A 22352-nucleotide genomic window follows, 5' to 3' on the forward strand; every position below is an offset into this window, starting at 1 on the left:
ATAGTATTACCACGACTACTGGCAAAACAGTTCGTCTTTCAATCACCCACGTGTGTATAACCAATGAGGAGATGGCACGTGGGTACCTTCTTCTATAAACCAATAAGGAGATGGGAGAGGCAGGACTTTCAGCGCGATCTGCGTCAGAAATAGGAATGACTTCTATTTTAGCCCTTGGTAACGCAGACGCTCGTTGGCGCGCGCGAGCAGTGTGGGTGCAATAATTGAATAACATGGATTTCTAAATGTATTTTGCGACGCTCGCGCACGCAACGTGTCCGGTCTGGTCAGCATGTTAGACTGGCCAATAAAAAGAAAAATATTTAAGATGGGCAACAGAACACAGACACTGGACAGAGGAACTCTCTCTAGAAGGCCAGCATGCCGGAGTCGCCTCTTTACTGTTGATGTTGAGACTGGTGTTTTGCGGGTACTATTTAATGACGACTCCATTCTCATAGAGGAGTAGTCTTTGTGTCTCTTTACAATTGGTTATCAATATGCAGTTTATCTACTATGAGAGCTACGCATTTCCCTTTCAGTCTCTTTTCCTTGAAAATTGGATACAGAARTTTGCGCTGTTCTGCAATTTCCTTAGGGAACTGATCATTCATGCCAGCAAATCTTTTACCCAGGCTTTTAACCATTATTTTGTCTTTAAAGAAAGCACATTTGGCAACGATTGGGAGTTCATGAAGTTGGTTTTTTAGCATAAACTGGGAATATTATATTTTTGACTGATACCATGATTGTCTGTTTCATATCTGCAAAGTAGTTAAAACACTGTCAGTTCCACTTTAATGCGGCATTTTGAGAATTTAGCGCAATGAGCCATGTGCATTCTTGTAGACTCTTTATCATCTTGAGTAAAAACAGAGTGTTTTTTCACTGTGCCCATCCACTCAAATGAACCCATTGTGTCTAAAATCCCAGCCTCTATGCAGGGAGTTACTAACAGAGAAGTGAAGCGAGCGACTCCAGCTGTGCCTAGCAAATGCTTGTGAAATATGGTGTGTCAACTCCACTGAGACCTGCCAAGAACTGTCTGGGATCGTTTCGTATGAAACCGGCTATGTGCTTCCAAATGAAACCGAATCTTTGTTTTCTGTTGCCATGGGCACCATGGGATCGTTTTGGAATTTTCCTGTGGTTTCGACGTCAGAGGGAGGATTCCTAACGGTAATTACTGAGAATGTGTGGTGTGGAATAGGGGGAGATAGATAGACAGAGTGGGAATGAGCGTGCAAGAAGGAGAGAAAGCGAAAGAATGAGAAAGAAAGAATTTCTGAGCGAATAAAGAGTTTGTAGAAATAGAAGGAGAAAGACAGAGAGGGGATTGTAATGTATGTGTGTACGCGTGTGCGTGCTGTGCATACTGTATGTCCTTGTCCTTATAGCTTGTCCTCCAGGGCCGTGTCTCACTCTCCATCACCACCCTATGTCATAGCTCCCACCCTATAGACCTCACCCCAGTTATATGTCATTCACGTTACCAACTCATTACGGCAGGACGAAATCGGATGTCATTGTTTACAATTAGGACAGAACTGCAAATTCCACCAGGGCAGGCGGCAGACGGCATGGTCGGCAAAAGTAAAAATATCTCTACGTTGACTGTGGRGGCAAAGCCAAACCAGATGTTAGCCCTTGTGACTATTCTTAACTAAAACAATACAACAGTGAGTCATTTATATTTAGCAATATCATCTAGCGTCTAGCTAGGAAATATTGTGGTTCAAAGTGCTGTATTTATTCTGTTTCGAATTTTTGACATAACCCACTGTGCACATACATCAAGTCAACATCTATTCCACGTTGATTCATGTAATTTCATACAAGCGGCTATATCGGTCCAGTAATACAGGCCCAGTTATTCCCTTTGTGAATAATTGTTATTTTATTATTATGATTTTTCAGGGGGTGCTGCTACTTCCCGCGGCTATGATGCCGTCTGATCAGACTTTCTTTGAGTCTGTAATGTGAGCGCGGCATTAGCACTCATTTACAGATTGGCTCCACCCGGTATAGCTCACCCCACCTTCTCACACTCATCCCAACCCAGAGACCCCCACCCTCCAGACCTGGACAATAGCTGCTGTAATTTGCTCAACAGGAATCCAGGAGTCATCTTTACGGTCAGCGTGCAAGCTGATGCATTGAGCCCACCACCAGGAAACCTGAAAAGAGAATACACCCTTCACCCCCACACACCCTGACACACACACACACAGACCTGTGATGTCAGGTGGGTTTACACTAGGTGAGTGATGTGATGTCTGTGGTGCACCATTCACCCTCAGGAATGTTGAGGACACCTGAATTGTTTGCAGCCATCTGCATCTGCACAGTCTTATGAATCAGATGAGCTTTTCTCATGCCATGCTACATTACTAAGTCCATCCATGTGACATGCACTTCTGTTTGTTGTTTATCAACTTGAGACAGCCTGTTGTAGCTAGTTGATCGAAGGGGCTTTGTGTGTTTAATGGGAGTTTCTGGGAAAGGTCTATTGTCAGTTGTAATTTTCAGGGGTGAGAGATGTCCTGCCAAGTCACATTGAGAGACTGACCCTGGGTCGGCTAGTCTCTCCAGTGGCTGGCTTTAGATATAAGGCCCTCTGTGGGTGTTCCTTGAACTTGAACAAGATGTGCATGGCTAGAACAGAGCCTTACAGACCGTCTAACAATCCTGCTCAGTCAGAGCCTAAGAGGAAACTCATTCTTACTCCAGTGAAAAAGGGCTCTCTGAAGATGGGCCAAAGCCAGAACTCAATGGGGCCAATCAAGGTCAGATCACGAGGCTCATCGGAGGACAGTCCAAATAACTCTTCCCAGAATTTAAAAGTAAAAGTGCAACCCGGCAAACCCACTCCTCCCTTTAACAGAACTGGTATGACTCAACCACCGTAGCCTCGTCTACACCTTGCGCTAAGATGCGAGTTTCGTGATCTGATCAATAAATCCAATCACTATCTGATCAAGGTTTGTCACATCTACACATTGTATTAAAAATGTGTATCTTATCCGTCCACTGTGTCCTCATTGTAACCAGATTAGCTGGTGCCTCCCTATATGCAAATGATTTCACAGTTATACTTATTTATTTTAAGACAATTACTGATGCCATAAATTAATGATGCTACCCGTCAATATTTTAGAGGCCGGTATATGTCTCCAAATGTTTATTGATTGAAAAGCATTTAAAAAATTGCACAATAAGAACTTGTTGTCTCTCAAATACATCACTACAGTTGTTAGTTAGCTAGCTAGTGAATTTGATCCATATAAGTCCAAACACGAAACGGTATCAAGAACAAGATACCGCTACAGTAGCCGAAACGAGCCATCTACGATTACCCACATGGCAGCTCCTTATCATTGTTGCCAGCTATCTGACCGTTCACAAACACACTGCCTTTTACCCCTACACGCACATCATTTTCGTGAATTTGTCAGGCAACCCTATCTATACACCTGCCACCTGCCTTCCTTTTATCAAGGTATGATTATTTCATCATGTGAAACAATATGGTGCCATAGTAGCCTACAGTCAAGTTATCCTACATTTCCCTCACATTTTGGTCATTTAGCAAATGCTCTTATCCAGAGTGTCTTACAGTCACTAAAGTTGTCCTTTGGTTTCACAGGAACCATTAAGTAGCACTTTTTACAACCTGTTTATGAAGGACCATAAACTATTATGAGTTTACTGACATTATGTTGAGAATAGAGATACCGCTAGTCTTGCATCACCATATTCCCAAGTCTCCATCAACCGGGAAGCTTCGTACAGAGGCTAAGGCCAGGATTAAGTCTGTCATGCGTTAGATCCTAGTTATAGTGTAACGGATGTGAAATGGCTATCTAGTTAGCGGTGGTGCGCTAATAGCCTTTCAATCGGTGACGTCACTTGCTCTGAGACCTTGAAGTAGTGGTTCCCCTTGCTCTGCAAGGGCCGCGGCTTTTGTGGAGCGATGGGTAACGACGCTTCGTGGGTGACTGTTGTTGATGTGTGCAGAGGGTCCCTGGTTCGCGCCCGGGTCGAGGGGACGGACTAAAGTTAAACTGTTACAATAGCATGCTAGACATTGAAAGGTCATTTCCAATTGAGCCGACATTTGCAGCTTGAAAGCGATCTCTGCGAGCACGGTTATATTGCCTTTAAAAGTTGCACTGTCTACAAGGGCAATCGGAATGACTCCTGGCCTAAGATAACACTGTGTTATCCAAGATTGTGAAAAAGAGGACTCATTTTAAAAAGGTGGGTTAGCAGGGTGGTTTGCTTATGAGATGGAACACTGCAGATAAGACAGACAAGCTCCAACAGGATGGGCCACATGGAGACAGTTATCCCTATCTGCATTAGCCCCCATCAACATCTCTGTGTCCCAAGCCGGTGTGGCACCAGGGAGGACCAGGCAAGACTCTGCAGGCACGGCCTTACAACTGGATGAGCTTGGAATGCTAACATTAGCAAACCATACAAAATACCATATGAGGTCTGAGTGGCTGCGCCTTTGGAAAATATAACTCACATTATGGCTCACTGCATTTGGATCAAACATTCCATTATTTTATAACCACCACACCAAAAGGGAATATCTACTGTACATAGGGTACCTTCTCAAACTGTCTAAAACAGAGTTTCACATGGTTCTAGCCACGCATATGCCTCCAAGAGAGGCAAAGATAGTTGTTTTAAATTTGTCAGGAATTCTTTCTTGACTTAATTTCCTGCCTCATGCTCCTTCCTGATTCTCTGGGACAGAAATACCTTCTACTGGGATGAGAGAAGAGACAATAATACCACAGGCAGCATAAAGAAAGTGATCTTTGTTTTATCGGCTTTGTAGGACAGGCTTGTTAGTTCATGGCCTCGTATATTAGGTATATTCAAACACTGCTATACTATTGGTGGTACTATGTGTAAATACTGTAGGTGCCTGTGTGTACACTGCTAAGATATCCACAAGGAGAGAGTGTGCGAGAAAGAGAGAGGTAGATAAAGAGAGAGAGAGAGAGGCCACCCTTACCACCCTTACCTTTGCATTGTTCTTATGCTCTTAGAATTAATGGGGCAGTATCAATTTACTACCAAGGGAACGGCATCTGAGAAAAAAACCCCGCCTTTAACACTTTTTTCTTGTTGGGAGCCAATTGCAGCTTTCCACATCTCAGTGGGGAATGTCCCGGGTAAAATTACAGGGGGTCTCTTCCGGATATGTTTACAAGATTAGAGTTGTCTTTGTTCCTGCATGTCTGCACAGGGCTAGGCTAATTGTTCTTTTCTTTAGCTTGTCTGGAACTCATATCCTCAGATAGGTGGAGGACAATTAGGTCCATGTCCGGTTCTTTACATAATCTCATGTGGTGTACTAATAATGAGGGGTTTAACTGGTCTACTCTGTTTCATTTTTCATTATTTTTTATATAATATGCTTATATTTTGGGTTCTGATGGGTTTAAGACAGTTGAACAAAGCTCATGCGAATAAGTTATATTCTTCAAGAATCAATGGCTATATATAATTGATTTAAAAAGGTCCAAAAATGGATGTATCAATCCTGAATTGCCCCTTTAACTTTCTGTGTGTTTTGTGATGCAAACTGGCAAGGACATGAGTCGCATGTGATTCCAGGTTTTCAAGGTATGCCAGTGAGGAAATTGAGAAACCCTGTATATGGAGTGGAACACAAATACATTAATAACACATGACAGTTCACACACAAGCCGTTAATATAATATATAAATCATATTTGGGCACATGATTAATTACAAATATGTATAAACAGAAAATATTTCTGATCACCATCATTCAGTTTTACCCGTCCATATTTATTCTGTGACATTACAATTAAAGAGATGGCAATCTCAAATTACCAACGGATTTTGACAGGAAAAGCTACAAACTGAGYCAAACAGAAATAGTACCATCTCACTCACATTTGAAGAAGTGTACTTTAGAGTTTCACTTTTGAGAGAGCAAAGCCAGACATGAGGACAAAGGAGTATGAAAACTGCTTTTGGGGCATAGAGGAGAGAGGGAGGGAACTTGGGCAGAGGGGAGTGTCTAGTGGGAGGGACTGTGGGGGCCTGCAGGCTTATATAGTTAGAACGGCTTCCTCTCTGCCCCTGCTCTGTGTGTCTGTGTGCTCCGGTTTCTGCTGACCCACTCTTAACTCTCTGTGCCTCTCTCAGTCTCTCTCGTWCCAACGAAAATGAGTGTCAAACGAAGCAGCGTCAGGGGACCTGGTAGTGGGTACAGCCAATCCATCACTCGCAGCTCGGCTGCTCCCGCCTACCGGGCCGCCAGCACCTATGGTGGGGCTGGGGGTCAGGGGACCCGCATCTCTTCTGTGTCCTACTCAGGTGTGCGCAGCGGGATGGGAGGGATGGGGATGGGAGGCTCCGGGGGCTCCATGTCCAGCAGCATCCAGGTGAACGCCAGCGGGGACACCGCTCACATCATGGGCAATGAGAAGTTTGCCATGCAGAACCTCAACGACCGTCTGGCCTCTTACCTGGAGATGGTGAGGAACCTGGAGCAGGCCAATGGCAAACTGGAGCTGAAGATCAGGGAGGCCATGGAGAAGAGAGGCCCAGACGTCAACGACTACAGCCGCTACAACGCCATCTTGGATGACCTGAGGAAGAAGGTGAGAGGGCTGTGGGAGGAAGGAAGGTACTATTGGCTAATATTAGAGATGCTGGAGAATCTATACTATAGAGCTTTAGGGAAGTAATGTATCTTTCAAATGCAAGTTCACTGTCCTAGAATAGCTGACCCAACGGATAAGACAGTAACAGAGTGTCASAATGTAGTTTGGGAGTGAAAGAGGGAAGACAGTGGCCCTACTTAATTTCCTTGTCAGGTTATTCCCCTTGGTAGTAAAGACCCAGGTCAGCTGGTTTGTTCATTAGAGCCGTGCTGATCAGTGATGGCAGTGTGCCAGCATCTCCAGGCAGAAGGCCAAAGGCAGACATAAAGCAATAAGAAGGGGAATTCCAAGGGGCTCTGCTAGCTGACTTTCGACATGGCCAGAGTTCTGGGTCCAGCTAGCTTTTTTGGAACACAGAGATGGTTAGCAATAAAAGGATTATCGATGATATACTGTAACCACTGACAAGTTTCCCCATGAAAGCAAGGATAGCTGTTACAGTTCAAGAGGTTGTTTTTACAATTGTCTCTCTGCTTTGGTGAGTGTATAAAAGTTAAATGGAAATACAATTCACTAGTATCGATGAGAGAGAAGGGAACTCACACCTTATAGTACTATTTGATGGTGTGGTCCTTTTAGGGTGGAGCATGGTAATGAGTTTCGGAGTCAATGTGTGCCATTAAAAAGTTGTCCATCTAACCGTCTAAGTAATTCCAATCCCATTCATCTGATAGTGTTACATTCATATATATATATATATACTTAAGAATTGACATGTGGGTTTGTAATGCCTTTATGTGTGTACACTGTAGGAAAATTCTGTGAGTCATCCAACTGTAAATGAGAGCTGATGATACTTCAAAATAGGCTAATTATCTGGGTGGAAAATACTGTTATAAATCAAATTATAGCCCTAATGCATTTGCAACAAGTTACTGCTGTACTTTAGAGTATACAGCAAATCCTTTATACTACATTACATTTTTTATTAAAAAAATACATATCTGAAAAACTCTTTCCATTGGATTCTGGAAGATTCTAGTCATCCTACTATGGTTTGGCCATTTGGACCTTGCTGAAGCAACATGCCAAAGTAACAACCCAAAGTGACTGAGTAACTATGCAAAATAAGGAGATCATATGGTAGATGTCAGATACCAATAGCGAAAGACAAAATGCAAATAGGACAGACTATCCCCACAGCATTCCTATTGCTTTGTCCTTTGAAAAGAAAATCTGAATAAGGACGTTGAACTCAGCCTTGAAAAAAAAAGAAATGGTAAAAGCAACATGAGTGGTTTAAATATTTGTTTAGTCTGCTGCTCTTGTTTTGGCTCTCATTATGAAGCCTTGCATAAAGGGTTGGGGGAGGAAGGGAGTTTGGGCTGATGTTTGCCTTGCTATTAATGCTTGTCTTTGTTGGCTTTACCAACTGCCCATGGTCTCTAATTGACCCCCGACTCCATAGATTAGAGTCCCAACAGGTTTATTTTTCTTTGTCATGATACCAGGATGTGGTTGTTAGTTCAAATGTTCATCCTTCAAAAAACAAGGCTCATCTTGCCAGGAACAACAGGATATCCAACCCCAGTAGCCATTCCGCCATCCCACACACACACACACACACACACCCCAACCTCCCACCTGATGCAAATCCGCTGCCTTCTTCCTGGCACGTCAACTAGCTCACCAGCAGCTTGGCTGTTTGTTAATGATTGCCCAGATTGTGTAACCTGCACGCGCATCCATCCCCACCCTTATCTACTGTACCATGGAGAGCAAACACTGTGGCTGTGGGGTAGCTGGCCTTCACTGCTCCGGCTTCGGAATTCCCACACCTGCCTTTTCACTTCGATACTCATTACAGAAAAGGATTGAAACTGTTGTGAAAAAAAAATGACATTAAAAAGCGTGTTGACTTTAACTCATTCCTCCTCGTCATTGGTAGGTGTTTGATGCCACAAAAGACAACGCCCGTATGTGTCTTCAGATCGACAATGCACGCTTGGCTGCTGATGACTTCAGGGTGAAGTAAGTCATGCTTAGTAGAGCACAACACCATCAGTCAGTTGCTGACACACCTTAATTAACGGCAGCGTGATGAACATCCAATGAAAACAAAACAAAGACAGTTGATGTGCCAAATTATCTGCATACCCTCTATACTATTAGTGACACTTTAGAGAATATTCCACCGTAGCTCTCCAGGTCACTGTATCTGATGCTGTTTTCTGTGTGTCTTGCAGGTTCGAGTCCGAGCTGTCCATCCGGCAGTCTGTTGAAGCTGACATTGTTGGCCTGAGGAAGGTCATTGATGACACCAACATGGGCCGCATGAACCTGGAGAGCGAGATCGAGTCTCTGAAGGAGGAGCTCATCTTCCTGAAGAAGAACCACGACAACGTAAGCTCTTGACCCAACCCCACCCCTCAACCACCAAACCATATATAATACACATGACCCAACCTCACCTCTCTTGCACCCCCAAATGTATATTTACCATATTCCTTGTCATTACAATGGTTTAGCAAGAGTAAGACCTAGCATGCCTACATAGGAGACAAAGTCAACCTTACTGTATAAACAGGGGTGTTTTGTGTGAGAACTTTTGGATTTAGCGGTAGGTGCGGCGCAACCTAGGATTCCCCCAGGGCTCCCCTTGAGTACCCAAACAAACGGCCTAAACATGGACGCTGACTTCAGTCTTCAAAACATATTGCTTAATGAATGTTAACGTTGTTGTCCATTTGGCCAAACAGGAGGTGATGGAGATGCGTAACATGATCTCCCAGTCTGGAGTGCAGGTGGATGTGGATGCTCCTAAGGGACAGGACCTGGCCGCTATCATGGCTGAGGTCCGGGCCAAGTATGAGAAGGAGGCCCTGAAGAACCAGGAGGAGCTCAAAGCATGGCACGAAACACGGGTAACACCTAGCAGCTTAATCATTTGAAAACAGTGCTGACTTTAAAGTGAAACCGTCACATGCACAGCCACAGAAATGCCCTCTTAACCAATGATTTTTAAACTGACATCTATATCCTCTATCCCTTCCAGATCACAGAGGTGCAGTCTGTGGTGTCACAGAACACAGAGGCCCTGCAGGGCGCACACACGGAGATCAATGACCTCCGCAGACAGCTACAGACACTGGAGATTGAGCTGGACTCACAGAAGAGCTTGGTAAGATCCCTCAATAACACTATACTCACCCAGCCAGTGTGTACAAAATACATCACGGCATCAATGCCATTGGTTAATGTTCATGTTAATTTACAAGTCCAACCACCTGTCCTGACGGTCTTCCTCTTTCTCTCTCTCTCTAACAGAAAGGTTCTCTGGAGGGAACCTTGCGCGACACAGAGATGCGCTGCAACATGGAGATGGAATCCTTGAACAACATCCTCGTGGGTCTGGAGTCTGAGCTGACCAACCTCCGCTCCAACATCCAGCAGCAGACACAGGAGTACGAGCACCTGCTCAACATCAAGATGAAGCTGGAGGCGGAGATCGCCACATACAGAAGACTGCTGGACGGAGGAGACTTCAAGTGAGTAAGACAGAGGGTGAGATAGGTCTACTTCATTGGTTGGAAGTACACATGCAACACCAATTAAGGCTGAGAAAGATAACGAGGTTTGTTGTCGGTCAAGAGACTATTGGGGTAAATGGTGATCTAAAGAGCCATTTATCTTGGAGGCACAAGTAGCCATATTGAAACCAGGTTTCTGTTGGCTGACAGTTGTGAAACTCTCTCCCTCTCAAGGCTCCAGGATGCTCTGGAGGACCAGCGGACAGTGAAGACCAAGGTGATGACCGTCACACAGACTCTGGTGGACGGGAAGGTTGTCTCCTCCAGCACAGAGACAAAGGAGAGGGACCTGTGAGACTACATCCATCATTCCACATCGTCCTGATTGTACCACACCATCCAACACACCATAGACATCAGATAACATCTAGCTGGATAAGAAGAAAGCTATCTCATCACTTTATTTATTTCATCATTGTTTCTTTTGGTTTTGGGTCTTAAGTGTTTTGTATCTTACGCATGTAGGCATACATACGTTTATAGTACAAATTTGGGACGAAGTTGGTTTAACTAATGTTTTAGACCTTTAAACTAGCAATTGGATGAAGTAAAATATCTGTATATCTATTAACGTTCTTTTTCTACCATTGTCATCTTAGTTTCCTTTCTGTCCAATTGAATTTGCCTGATGTGATGTACCTTCATTGTCCAATAAAACTTTTACCAGAATCTTGACTATTGTCTTTCAATGGCTGTGCACTTCTTTGAACATTTTACTCCCAACATGCACTATTGCTGCATAATAGAACAAACAGGTTTTCGCGGTTATCACTTTTCATAATGGATTGTYGTTAATGTCAAAATAGCAACTTTACTACAACAAATTGAAACTAATAACAAATGCACATTGAACAGAGAAGGACAATTATTTACACAGATGATGAAGGTGGAAGTTGTATTTGCTCTATCTTCTTCTATAGGTTAACTACTGATAGTGCTTTACAAAAGATCACATAGGTGAAAGTAATATTTGCTCTATGGGTTAGCTATGATAGTGCATTGCCGCGCCATCGTCCTCTACCCTGTTTCCAACCCAGGAGGTTTCTACCTCAGGTTCGAATACTCCGAGCTCCCCCTTCATCAGACCGCGAGAGTCTGAGGCTCCAGCCCCTTCGTCAGCCATGGTGGATTCTACGGCTGGCTCGGGTCCACCATGCCCCAGCTTCAATCGGTCCTCAAGGGGTCTCCTGAACCACTCATCAGCTGTTATCATCGGAAMCTCTATGGTGAGAAACATCTCGGTTCCTGGGGCAAAAACCATGTGTTATTCTGGGGCACGAGTACAGGACATTACTAGGCGGCTTCCTACCATTCTACGACAACTGCCGTGGGCTGACACTGTCATAATCCATGCGGGCTGAAAAAACATTAAGGAGGGCTAGCTAGGAACTGCTGAAACTGGATTTTAAAGAATTGATTCCAGCTCTGAAAAACCCCAAAAAGCGGACGATTATTTCAGAACCTGTGCCATCGCTGGGCCGCTGCAACGAAAGATTCAGCAGGCTACTGGCATTACACATCTGGCTAAAAGACTGCTGTAGCTCTATAGGCATAACTTTCATAGAGAACTTTGACACCTTTTGGAAACAGAAAATTCTCTACAGGAATGATGGAGTCCATCTAAATCATCTTGGGTCCTGGACCATTTCAAGGCCGTGTTGAGACAATGATTTATCAGTGACCCAAACCCTCCTCAGATCATCCCTACCATTGTGTCCCTGAGTTGTCGTAGCGCTGCTGCAAATGTACATTTTCCCAGAGGTGTTGTCAGTCATTATGTAAATAACCTAATTCATCTTCCTCTAACTCCTCTGAATAAATCTGTCAATCCGACAGTTATTCCCACTAGGCACAAATGTAATGTGACATTGAATCCAAGTTTGAAACACATTCGGATTTGCAAAAAGTAATCAACCAGTACTGTTTTCAACCAGCATTTCAACCAGTGTCGCAAACATTGAAATTAGGGTAAACTTCAACATAAATACAATGACTTAACCTGACTAACAGATTGTTACGTCAATCTAATTTCAACGTAATCATCAAAACTATGTATACATTGGGGCGGCAGGTACCCTAGTGGTTAGAGCATTGGGCCAGTAACCGGAAGGTTGCTGGATAGAATCCCTGAGCTGACAAAGTAAAAATCTGTCGTTCTACCCTTGAGCAAGGCAGTTAACCCACTGTTCCCTGGGTACCATGGATGTCCATTAAGGCAGCCCCCCACACCGCTCTGATTCAGAGGGGTTGGGTTAAATGCGGAAGACACATTTCAGTTGGACAACTGACCCATTTACATTGGAATTGCATTGACAAATTCACATACTGTAGAATGGTTACAAATCTCACATAGAATTTACGTGGAAATTGCAACACATTTCATGTTGTAAATACATTGAATATGCAACATCAGATCCATGTTATATTTTAGATATTGACATCAATGTATGTGATATCAACATAGGTATATTTTCCTGTTGACCTGAATATTGACTGGCTTTCATCAAGCTGTCCACTCAATTAAAAACTGCAAACTTTAACCAGTGCCTGCAACCTGGTTCAGGTTATCAGTCAACCTACCAGGGTATTTACAAACAGCACAGGAATGAAATCATCCACATGTATTGATCACATCTTTACTAACGCTACAGAAATCTGCTATAAAGTAGCATCCACATCTATTGGATGTAGTGATCATAATATAGTACCCATATCTAGGAAAACCAAAGTTCTGAGCCTAACATAGTGTATAAGAGATAATACAAGAGATTTTGTAGTGATGTCTATGTGGTGTGTAATGAGGAACAACCAGATGCTGCACTTCTCACATTTATTTAATTGCTTATACCAGTTACTAATAATGCACCTATTAAAACCCTTTCAGTCTCGAGACCCCAGCAAAAATCAGCTTTTCGTATACAGTGAATTCAGAAAGTATTCAGACCCCTTGACTTTTTCAACATTGTTACGTTACAGCCTTATTATAAAATTTATAAAATTATTATTTTCCCTCAATCTATACACAATACCCCATAATGACAAAGCGAAAACAGGTTTTAGACATTTTTAACCATTTGCTATGAGACTCGAAATTGAGCTTCTGTGGAGATGGGAGAACCTTCCAGAAGGACACCATCTCTGCAGCACTCCACCAATCATTTGTGGTAGAGTGGCCAGACTCTTCAGTAAAAGGCACCTGACAGCCCGCTTGGAGTTTGCCAAAAGGCACCTAAAGGACTCAACAATATGGAAACAATATGTTGCCAGAGAATTGAATGTTCATTTCTCTACCATAAGTCGCATCCAAAGTCATTTTCAAGAATTTGGCAGTAAGTCCAACCGGCCTCACAACCGCAGACCACGCGTAACCATGCCAGCCCAGGACATCCACATCCGGCCTCTTCACCTGTGTGATCGACTAAGACCAGCCAACAGCTGATGAAACTGAGGAGTATTTCTGTCTGTAATAAAGCCCTTTTGTGGGAAAAAACTAGTTCTGAGTGGCTGGGCCTGGCTCCACAGTGGGTGGGCCTAGCTCCCAAGTGGGTGGGCCTATTCCCTCCCCGGCCCACCCATAGCAACGCACCTGCCCAGTCATGTGAAATCCATAGATTAGGGCCTAATGTATTTATTTCAATTGACTGATTTCCTTATATGTGACCGACCACCTTGATTCGGTCTTATGTAGCAAAATTTGAAATTGTGTTTTTTTTACATTGGATAAAAGCAGAGACAGAGTTACAAACGGGTACAGTATATCATACACTGCATTTGAGGAACAATGGGAAATTAATTCTGCTTTGAAAGTTGATAAACCTATAACCTCGCTTTTGAGAAGATTGCCTAGTTTCCTGAAACGGATCACATATGAACTGTAACTCAGTAAAATTGTTAAAATTGTTGCATTTCTATTTTTGTTCAGTATATGTATGTACCTTTGCACCATTGTTTTCCCACCAAAGAAATGATGACACTTCCTGAATGTGGTGACATTTTTGAAAGGGGTTGTTTTCTTAAATGGAGAATTACAACAAACTAACAGGGTGGAACGAGATATCAGGGACACACAGAATCTATAAAGTATAAATACAATAATCATGAAAAAAACACTTAAAAATGTAATAATTTAACTATAAAATAATAAGAAATTTGAAATATTATTTTAAGACTTATATTTTTCATGGAATAACCACCCGGGGACATGGCAAAACTGCCTACATCCACTGAAAAAAATGCATAAAATTCCCTTGCAATATCAGATTTTTGTATATTTAAGGACAGCCTTTTGGAATACACATTTTACACTAAATAAGAAGAGATATTTCCTGGGGACAGAAAAGGCACCACATTGTAGGAATGACCCAGCTGCCACCACTATTCCAGCGCCATTTCAACTTCAACATTTTAAACATCATCAAATCACCTATGCTTAGTCTAATACAGTGACAACCAAAATATTCCAAAAACAATTTAGTCCGATCAATGTGAGCTAAATATAATGTGGCTTTCCATTGTTCTGATTTCTGTGAGTGTGTGTAAGTAGAAAAAACATGTTGACGCACCCTACTTGCAGAGCAACGCCAATGACATCCTCCTTTTATTCATGTTGCCAAAATGGTCTATGACTCTGTCATACAGTATACACTATTAGTTTTTGTTGTCCTGGACTACCTGGCTAAAATGCTTGCTCGCCAGCCTAACTTACTTTCATGTGCAGCTAGTTAACATTAGCCTATTGGCCCTTTCCTAAATTAGCCATGGACGGAGATAGGGATTTGGACTTGTGGTTTTACTTCAATTCTCCGTACTAGCTAATGATTATAACGGTAAATCTGATTCAACCATGAATTCATACATTGTGTGCCCGGCCTGAGAGGATGGAAGTTCAATATATAGCTAGATGTAGTATTTTTTTCTTGGTACATTTTTTGGGGAATCCTGGCTTCCCTTGGCATCCATCAGTGGCGGCCAGTGCCATTTTAAGATGAGGGAGGACAATTATTTTTTTAATGAGTATGGCCTTATTTTTATTACAGCACATTGGATGACTGTCATTCATATTCCATTCACCTAGTTCAATGTAACATAGATAGGTTTAGACTACCACATTATATACTCAAATTTTCCCTATTCCCATTATGAGGTTGCTACGTACAAACTAGCCTATGAATGAAAGTTGACAACGTAGATGCACAAGTCGAGAGATAGATTTGAAGTGATAGACAGTGACACGTGGACAGACAGTTACACATTCAATACCGCCTTGCACACACTTGCCTGCATCTAGCTGATCTAGGGTGTAATCATTAGTTGTAAACAAATGTTTTCTATTGGACAAATTCAGGTATTGGACAAATTCAGGTATGTTTATCCCAATTTTTGTTCCGGTTAAGAAACATTTTTCAACAGAATCGATGGAATGAATACACCCCCTGATCACATGCAAACAGTTCACTTCCGTAGGCACATACAAAACAGCTCATTATATTCCTTCTCGCATCTACACGCTCTCCTCCTCTCACCTTTTCCCTTTGCTTGTGGATTTCACTGCAGAACACATCAGCTGTCTGTGACCAGGCAAAAAAAACTTTCCAAGCCAAACCATCATATCATAACCTAACGCTACATCATTGTCGCCATATTAGCTAAAGTAATATCATAGTAAACATAGCTAATAGAACTAACGTAGCTAATAGTACAGTGTGCAGTCAGTAAGCTGTTTGGCAGTTACTAACGACCCACTTAGCTGTTCAACGAGTGGTCTGAGGCAGGCATTAGATTCCAAACATTTTCAAGTGCAACGTTAATAACGATGGTCTTGGGAAACGGCTCTGAGATTTAATGACGCTCCTACGAAGGTTATTTTGGAAAACCGAGCCCTGATATGGAAAGTGATGTGACTGTGTTTTAGTTACAGTATCCAATGGGTCTTTCATCTGTGCTTTTTTTTTTTTACGTTGTTGTCGAAGAAAAAAAAAACTACAAAATATTTCCGAACAAAAACTCTAGTTGTCCTCCAGACACTGATGGATAGCAAAGATAACTGCCCAGTCAAGAAACATCTTCTCTCTCATCATTATCATCCTGTGTCTATTTTCATTTAGTGTAACATGTATAGTACATTATGAAAAGTCTGTTCGTTTCCTCTAAATGCATACAGAAGAACTGCAAAGTTGATGTGAGGTGAAAAGCAATACTACTCAAGCAACAAACTTAAAATCCCACACAATTTTATAGAGCTGCAAAAATAATTGTCCCTATGTCACTTAGCACACTTCATCCAGCTCTGTTCCCAGTCTAGACAGAATGTTTTTTCTCATGAAATCTCAGTTTATTCTTTATTTTGACCCAAAGTTCTCTATATACCCCCCGACTGCTGGACTGGGCCTCAATTCTCATGCTATTTCACATTATTACTCACAGTGCACTCTTGCTTTGGTTTATTTTCGTTCACATTAGCTAGTCTGCATTTTGTTTGTTTTAAGTACCATTGACCTCATTTGGTCTCTATGGTGATCCACTTGTATTGGTTAGTTAGAATATTTGTTCAATTAAGAAAAGAAAAAAACTAGACCAAAATATCAAGCAAAGGTTGAGAGAGGTTATTACACCTAAAATATTGTTGCCCAAATCATGATTATCTTATCTCTTCCTGCATTCCAGTTGTTATGTAAAACATGTCTAAAAGTTAGTCTGCTGGTGGTGGTTCCTCCTCTCTACCTGACCATGCACTGGCTAGTGTTGTATATTTTGTTAGAGCCAGAGATCTCCAGCCGCCTTGCATTAGAGGGATGAAAGTAAAGCAACTGGTGTATCAGGGAGACGGAGCATTCCAAGCTGATTCCAGATGGGGCGTGCAGAATATCTATACTGCATACCTGCCAATCCTCTGCATCGCTGGGCTCCACTGGACTCTCTGGCCAGGAGAGTAGCCATGCAGCTTATCACAAGTGACCCCTTTAGGTCCATATAGATCATCCACACTATTATTCTGTCTCTCATCCCATCCAATTCAAAGGAATACACAGGAATGTTCATGGAGTTTTTCCTTGGACGAAGTAGGCCAATTATATTCATACATCAAATTGTGTTTTTTACAGAAATCTATTATAGAGTAGGAGGGAGAACATCTTTGGCTTCGCTCTGGGTGGTTTGAGCCCAGTCATGGTCAGTGTTGTAACCTGACATGAATGAGAATTAAAGCTTGTGCTCTAAAATGGGATAAAATTGGAATGAACAAAGAGCAAACTTAGCGGAAGGGAGAGACAGGCAAAGACTAAACAGCGCAAAGTTATTGTCCAGTTATCTCAGCCTATTTTATCTCAGCCTATTTTATAACTTCATTCAGAGTATATAAACAACCCTGCAGCATCAGATGATGAACAGTCACTTCAGAATAACAGACTTCAAGCATGAGTCATATACAGTTTTGGTCAAAGGTTGCTAATAACCACTCTCTTCTCTACCAGACACATCTGTAGGGTGTGACCTTCTCTGCTCAGAGTCAGAATGGGCAGCGTTCCCTCCCAGACTGCTCAGAGAGAGGGGGAAGACAGGGGGCGGGAAACGGGTGGATTAAGTAAGAACAGAACTGGGAAAGAGGCCACTGCCCAGCTAGCTGCCGGTCTCTTCCTCCATTTCATTTTTCCATTTCTGATGCATGGGTGGAGAGCTGGAAATGTCAGACGAACCGCACAAAGACGTGTTTTGGCTGCTTTGGTAGTGCATGCGTCACTCAGTCTGGTCACAGTGGTCTGTCCCAGTGGAAAGTCCAACCAGGGAACTCAACGACCAGTCACAGAGAGCCACACAGTATAGTACAACTAACATGATTACCCCTTTCGGCTAAAAATACAAAGAAACCAAACTTCTACTTCTTGCTGTAAGATTTCACAGTGTGCATGAGCTCTTCCAGTAAATCTGTGAGGAGTTACCATGAAAACAGATCTGGGAGTAAAATTAATTTTGAAACTCAGAAATGATTCACAAACTATCACAAAATGAAACTAAACAAATGTGAACTTGTTATTCTATGCCAGTACCAATGCAAGCGCGGAATCTAAAACCTAACCTTGGCATTCGTTGAATGAGTAACTACCACAGATTCCAGAATTGAAGGTAAATGATTAAAACACGCGGTAATGGTGTCTGGCTACAGTAGCTCAGGGTCCTTTCGTTCCTTGTGTGCAACGAACACTATACTTTGCCATGTGAATACCGTGTAGAGAAAGGAATTTTACAGCAGGAAGGGGAGAGTCGATATTTACAGTGAACAAAGGTTCACCCACCCACACCTTCACACCTGCTGAGTTCATCAACAGATCTTTCCGCCAACATGAAAGGCCCATGGACACAACAGGTTCACTGTGTTCTGGACAAGACATTGGAAAACAAAGTCCAGCTAGTTTCCMTTATGAGTGGAAAACGTTATGAGTGGAAAACATGGTCTTGGGTAGTCCTGTCCACCCCATTTACATTCCTTTGTATCTGGGCACTGAGACAGAGGTACAAGTCAGGCCAGAGGAATGTAGGGAGTGGAGACCAAGTCATGGGGTTAAATGTCAACAGTACTTTGATGATTAGGTCAGACATTCCCTCAGAGTCCTGTCCACAGCCCTGTCTGAGAGCAACTCTCCCCCCTATTTGTTATATGGGTATATTTGTTGTGAAGGTCCTTGGTCTTCAGGACATTGTGTCAATACTTTGTCTTGACATCACTCTAGTAACTTGTTGGATGTTAAGTGAGTTTAGTGACGAAATTTGCGTACATCCATCAAGTTGGCATGAGGTTTGATTTACTCAGAGGCAAATGGGGTCATTTAAGGCATAACAATCCTGTTTTTGCCCAGTTGTTCTTGCAACCATCACAGAAAACTAGCTCTGTAACAGATATCAAGTCAAAGTTGTCATACACATGGGATACATTATTTGTTTACAGAGAAACAGGGCAAACACACTCATGGCTTCTGAGTAAACCATCTTTATGCTATAAAATAGATAAGAAAGTAGCATTCTACATAAGCATTAGCTGTGAGAAATGGCTGCCATCTCTGGCCTGGAAACCTGTCATCAAGGTGTGTGACTGTCACCACACAGCTTTAACAGAGACCACAGTGAGGACAGGATCATCAAGGGACTGTCACCATCATCACGCCCCTCTACTGGCCAGGCCCCAGGCATGGCTGGTCACAGCACTTTGCACAGCAGTCATGCTGCTTTAATCCTAGCTACTTCCCGCTCCTCAGGAATGATGACCCACATGAGATTCCCTGTTACCAATTACTAATCCACAACAAAACATTACTTTTGGAATGACTTGGCTTGTATCCTGGTTATAATTTCAGATCACTTCCCGTATTTTCTGATAACAGCCATTGGACCATTTCAGAATACCACAGAAAAAAAGTTTTAATTACATACAGTATAATTACCAGCAGGCTATGTATAAATCTAATTTCATGCTTGCTTAATCACTTTTCTTATCGGAGTATTAAATCAGAAATTCCCGGCATGACAGCTCTGACTATGAAACAAGACAGGAGCAGCCCAGGCCAAGTTGCAATCGTGCAGCTTGGCTAAGTCTACTGTGTTCCCCCCTTTGGACTAGTTGGCTTTTGGCCTCCCATTCCAGTCAGCTATGACCAAAAAAGGGTACTTTCTGCAACTGCTGGGAATCAGGCAATGTCTCTCGCCTACACAGCAGTGGGAAAATTACTCAGTAGTTGTCGGGCAGAGTGGAGGAATGTTGCAAACTGCTACTTGACTTAGCACTAAAACGCTTAAATTATTATACCAAGGGTCTCACAGAAGCCAGGAATGATTTACCTGACTGTAAGAAACGTGTTATCTGACAGTGATATCTGTTGAATTATCATGTTGTTTTACACTGTATTACCTGCTTGATCATCATGCATTTTGATGGGCCAGATTACTGTAGCGTCTGAGGTGTCTCTCGTTGGAGCTTTGCAACTCACTGGCTTCAGGATTGTCTGAAGGCGCAACAGGAAAATATCATAGCTCTGTCCTTGTTGTTGAATGCTCTTTGGTCTGGCATCTGTCTGGAAATAATACTGTATGTCTGAGCCAGGAGACGTGGGAGTGTGTGTGTGTGTGTGTGTGTGTGTGTGTTTCTCACAGGTAAGGCTGACTCACAGATGAAAGATATTGTTGCGTAGAAATCCAAAGGGGGTGGCCAGCAGAGATAGATGGGATGGGCTGAGGGAAGCTGAGGGTTGTGGAATTGGAGACAAGTGGGAGTGGAGTTGCTGTGTGAGAGATAGAATGATGGTCAAAGATAAAAGTTTAAAAAAATTAAAAAAAATTAAAGTACATTTGAATGACACTAAGTGGCAGTGTTTTTACAACTAATGCCGGTTTGCCTGAGGTTGATGCCATGCAGGTGTTTGTACACATGCATATACACACACTGTCATTAAAATAAACACATACAAGAACACACACATACATGTAATAGTGCCAGACATGCACACAAACATAWACAGTTGCCATTGCTGTTATGATTTTAGTTGTCCTTGATGTCCTTTGTTTTAAATGTATTTTTTTGCATTGTTGTTTGCTGTTTTCTTCCGTCTTTTCCTTTTTTCTCTTTAGTTCATTCTCTTGGTACATTGGGGGGTTCTTGGGGGTGGGGAATGGAATTAATTGTTGTTGTTTTTCCCCTGGGGGGGACTGTGTGAGGGGTCTCGAATGGTTGAGGGACAGCTATTGGGGAACTATGGGGGGGGGATCTTGGAGGGTTCGGGTTTACATTTTTTGGCCTTGAGCAGGGCATTGACCCTGGATGCTTCTGTGTGTCGCTCTGAATGGGAATCTGTTGGATGACTGGTATGATGTAGTTATTGAGCGGCTTCACTGCAAGTATATTGTATGTTACGAATATTCAATACATTTTTTWWATGTTTTTATTATTTWWAAAAAGGCTGACTCACAGAAGAGAGGACACACACAGACATAACAGCAGGGCTTTCTCACAGCCACACATATGTGCATGCAGCACAGGACAAACAGTCATAGTGAAGGAATATGAGAATGCTGCTAAGGCTTAAACCTGGACATGACAGAACAGTGTCAACTGACACGGTACGAATTCAACCCATACCATTTCAGTTGCACTTTCACTGCTCACTTAACCCTGGTGTTACGTAAGAGGACTAGACGTTCTGATCTCCTCCCAGGGCTTCTCCGGCTAACTTATCAAACGCCAGCCCAGCTAAACGCTCCTTATGAAAACAGGAAAAAGAGACTTGACAGTTTGGTAGGATCAGGATGTTTAAACCATATCTGGTCTGTTTATACAAAACATGCCCCGTGGGAACAAAACAGGTCATTTTTTAAAGCTGACACATCAGGTACTTAACTAAATGCACAACAGTAACATGAACCATTGATCCTTTTTTACATTTTCATTTCCCCACCTATAAGAATCAGAGAGGATCTTTGCCAATCATCAGGGCCCAGTTTTTCTAAAGTTATCTGATCGGATTTCAGCAATATAATACAGTATATACATATGAGATGAGTAAAGCAGAATGTAAACATTATTTAAACATTATTAAAGTGACAAGTGTTCCATTATTAAAGTGGCCAGTGATTCCAAGTCCATGTATGTAGGGCAGCAGCCTCTAAGGTGCAGGGTTGCGTAACCGTCTGGAAGCCGGCTATTTAACAGTCTGATGGCCTTGAGATAAAAGTTGTTTTTCAGTCTTTCGGTCCCAGCTTTGATGCACCTGTATAGACCTCGCCTTCTGGATGATAGCGGGGTGAACAGGCTGTGGCTCGGGTGGATGATGTCTTTGATGATCTTTTTTGGCCTTCCTGTGACATCGGGTGCTGTAGGTGTCCTGGAGGGCAGGCAGTGTGTCCCCGGTGATGCGTTGGGCAGACCGCACCACCCTCTGGAGAGCCCTGCYGTTGCGGGTGGTGCAGTTGCCGTACCAGGCGGTGATACAGCCCGACTGTAAAAGTTTGTGAGGGTTTTTCGCGCCAAGCCAAATTTCTGAGGCTCCTCATTCTATTTCTATGCATTTAATTCTATCCGATAGACGGAATCCAGATCTACGTTTTTTTTTAATTTGGCCCCTGGA

The 22352-nt window shown here is 42.7% G+C and overlaps 1 protein-coding gene across 2 annotated transcripts; it reads left to right on the forward strand.

Moving 5' to 3' along the window:
* Positions 1–6130: 6130 nt before the first annotated feature.
* LOC111976645 (keratin, type I cytoskeletal 18) lies at positions 6131–10917 on the forward strand. Of its 2 annotated transcripts, none has more exons than XM_024005638.2 (7): positions 6131–6655; positions 8607–8689; positions 8905–9061; positions 9418–9582; positions 9714–9839; positions 9986–10222; positions 10423–10917. In XM_024005638.2, exons 1-6 carry the CDS (start codon positions 6218–6220, stop codon positions 10208–10210), a joined length of 1194 nt encoding a protein of 397 aa, XP_023861406.1. In that variant the 5' UTR covers positions 6131–6217; the 3' UTR covers positions 10211–10222; positions 10423–10917. The 2 variants fall into 2 exon arrangements, with proteins under 2 accessions (XP_023861406.1, XP_023861405.1); XM_024005637.2 differs by having other exon boundaries at positions 9986–10206.
* The last annotated feature ends 11435 nt before the right edge of the window (positions 10918–22352 follow it).

Source organism: Salvelinus sp. IW2-2015, linkage group LG17 (assembly GCF_002910315.2).
Source record: "Salvelinus sp. IW2-2015 linkage group LG17, ASM291031v2, whole genome shotgun sequence".
NCBI lineage: Eukaryota > Metazoa > Chordata > Actinopteri > Salmoniformes > Salmonidae > Salvelinus > Salvelinus sp. IW2-2015.

What these genes read in the sequence shown, in the direction of transcription:
- LOC111976645 (XM_024005637.2), top strand. Translation starts at nt 6,218, where the DNA reads ATGAGTGTCAAACGAAGCAGCGTCAGGGGACCTGGTAGTGGGTACAGC. An exon ending in TGGATGACCTGAGGAAGAAG is followed by an intron (nt 6,656 to 8,606) that starts GTGAGAGGGCTG and finishes CGTCATTGGTAG; the next exon opens with GTGTTTGATGCCACAAAAGA. An exon ending in GCTGATGACTTCAGGGTGAA is followed by an intron (nt 8,690 to 8,904) that starts GTAAGTCATGCT and finishes TGTGTCTTGCAG; the next exon opens with GTTCGAGTCCGAGCTGTCCA.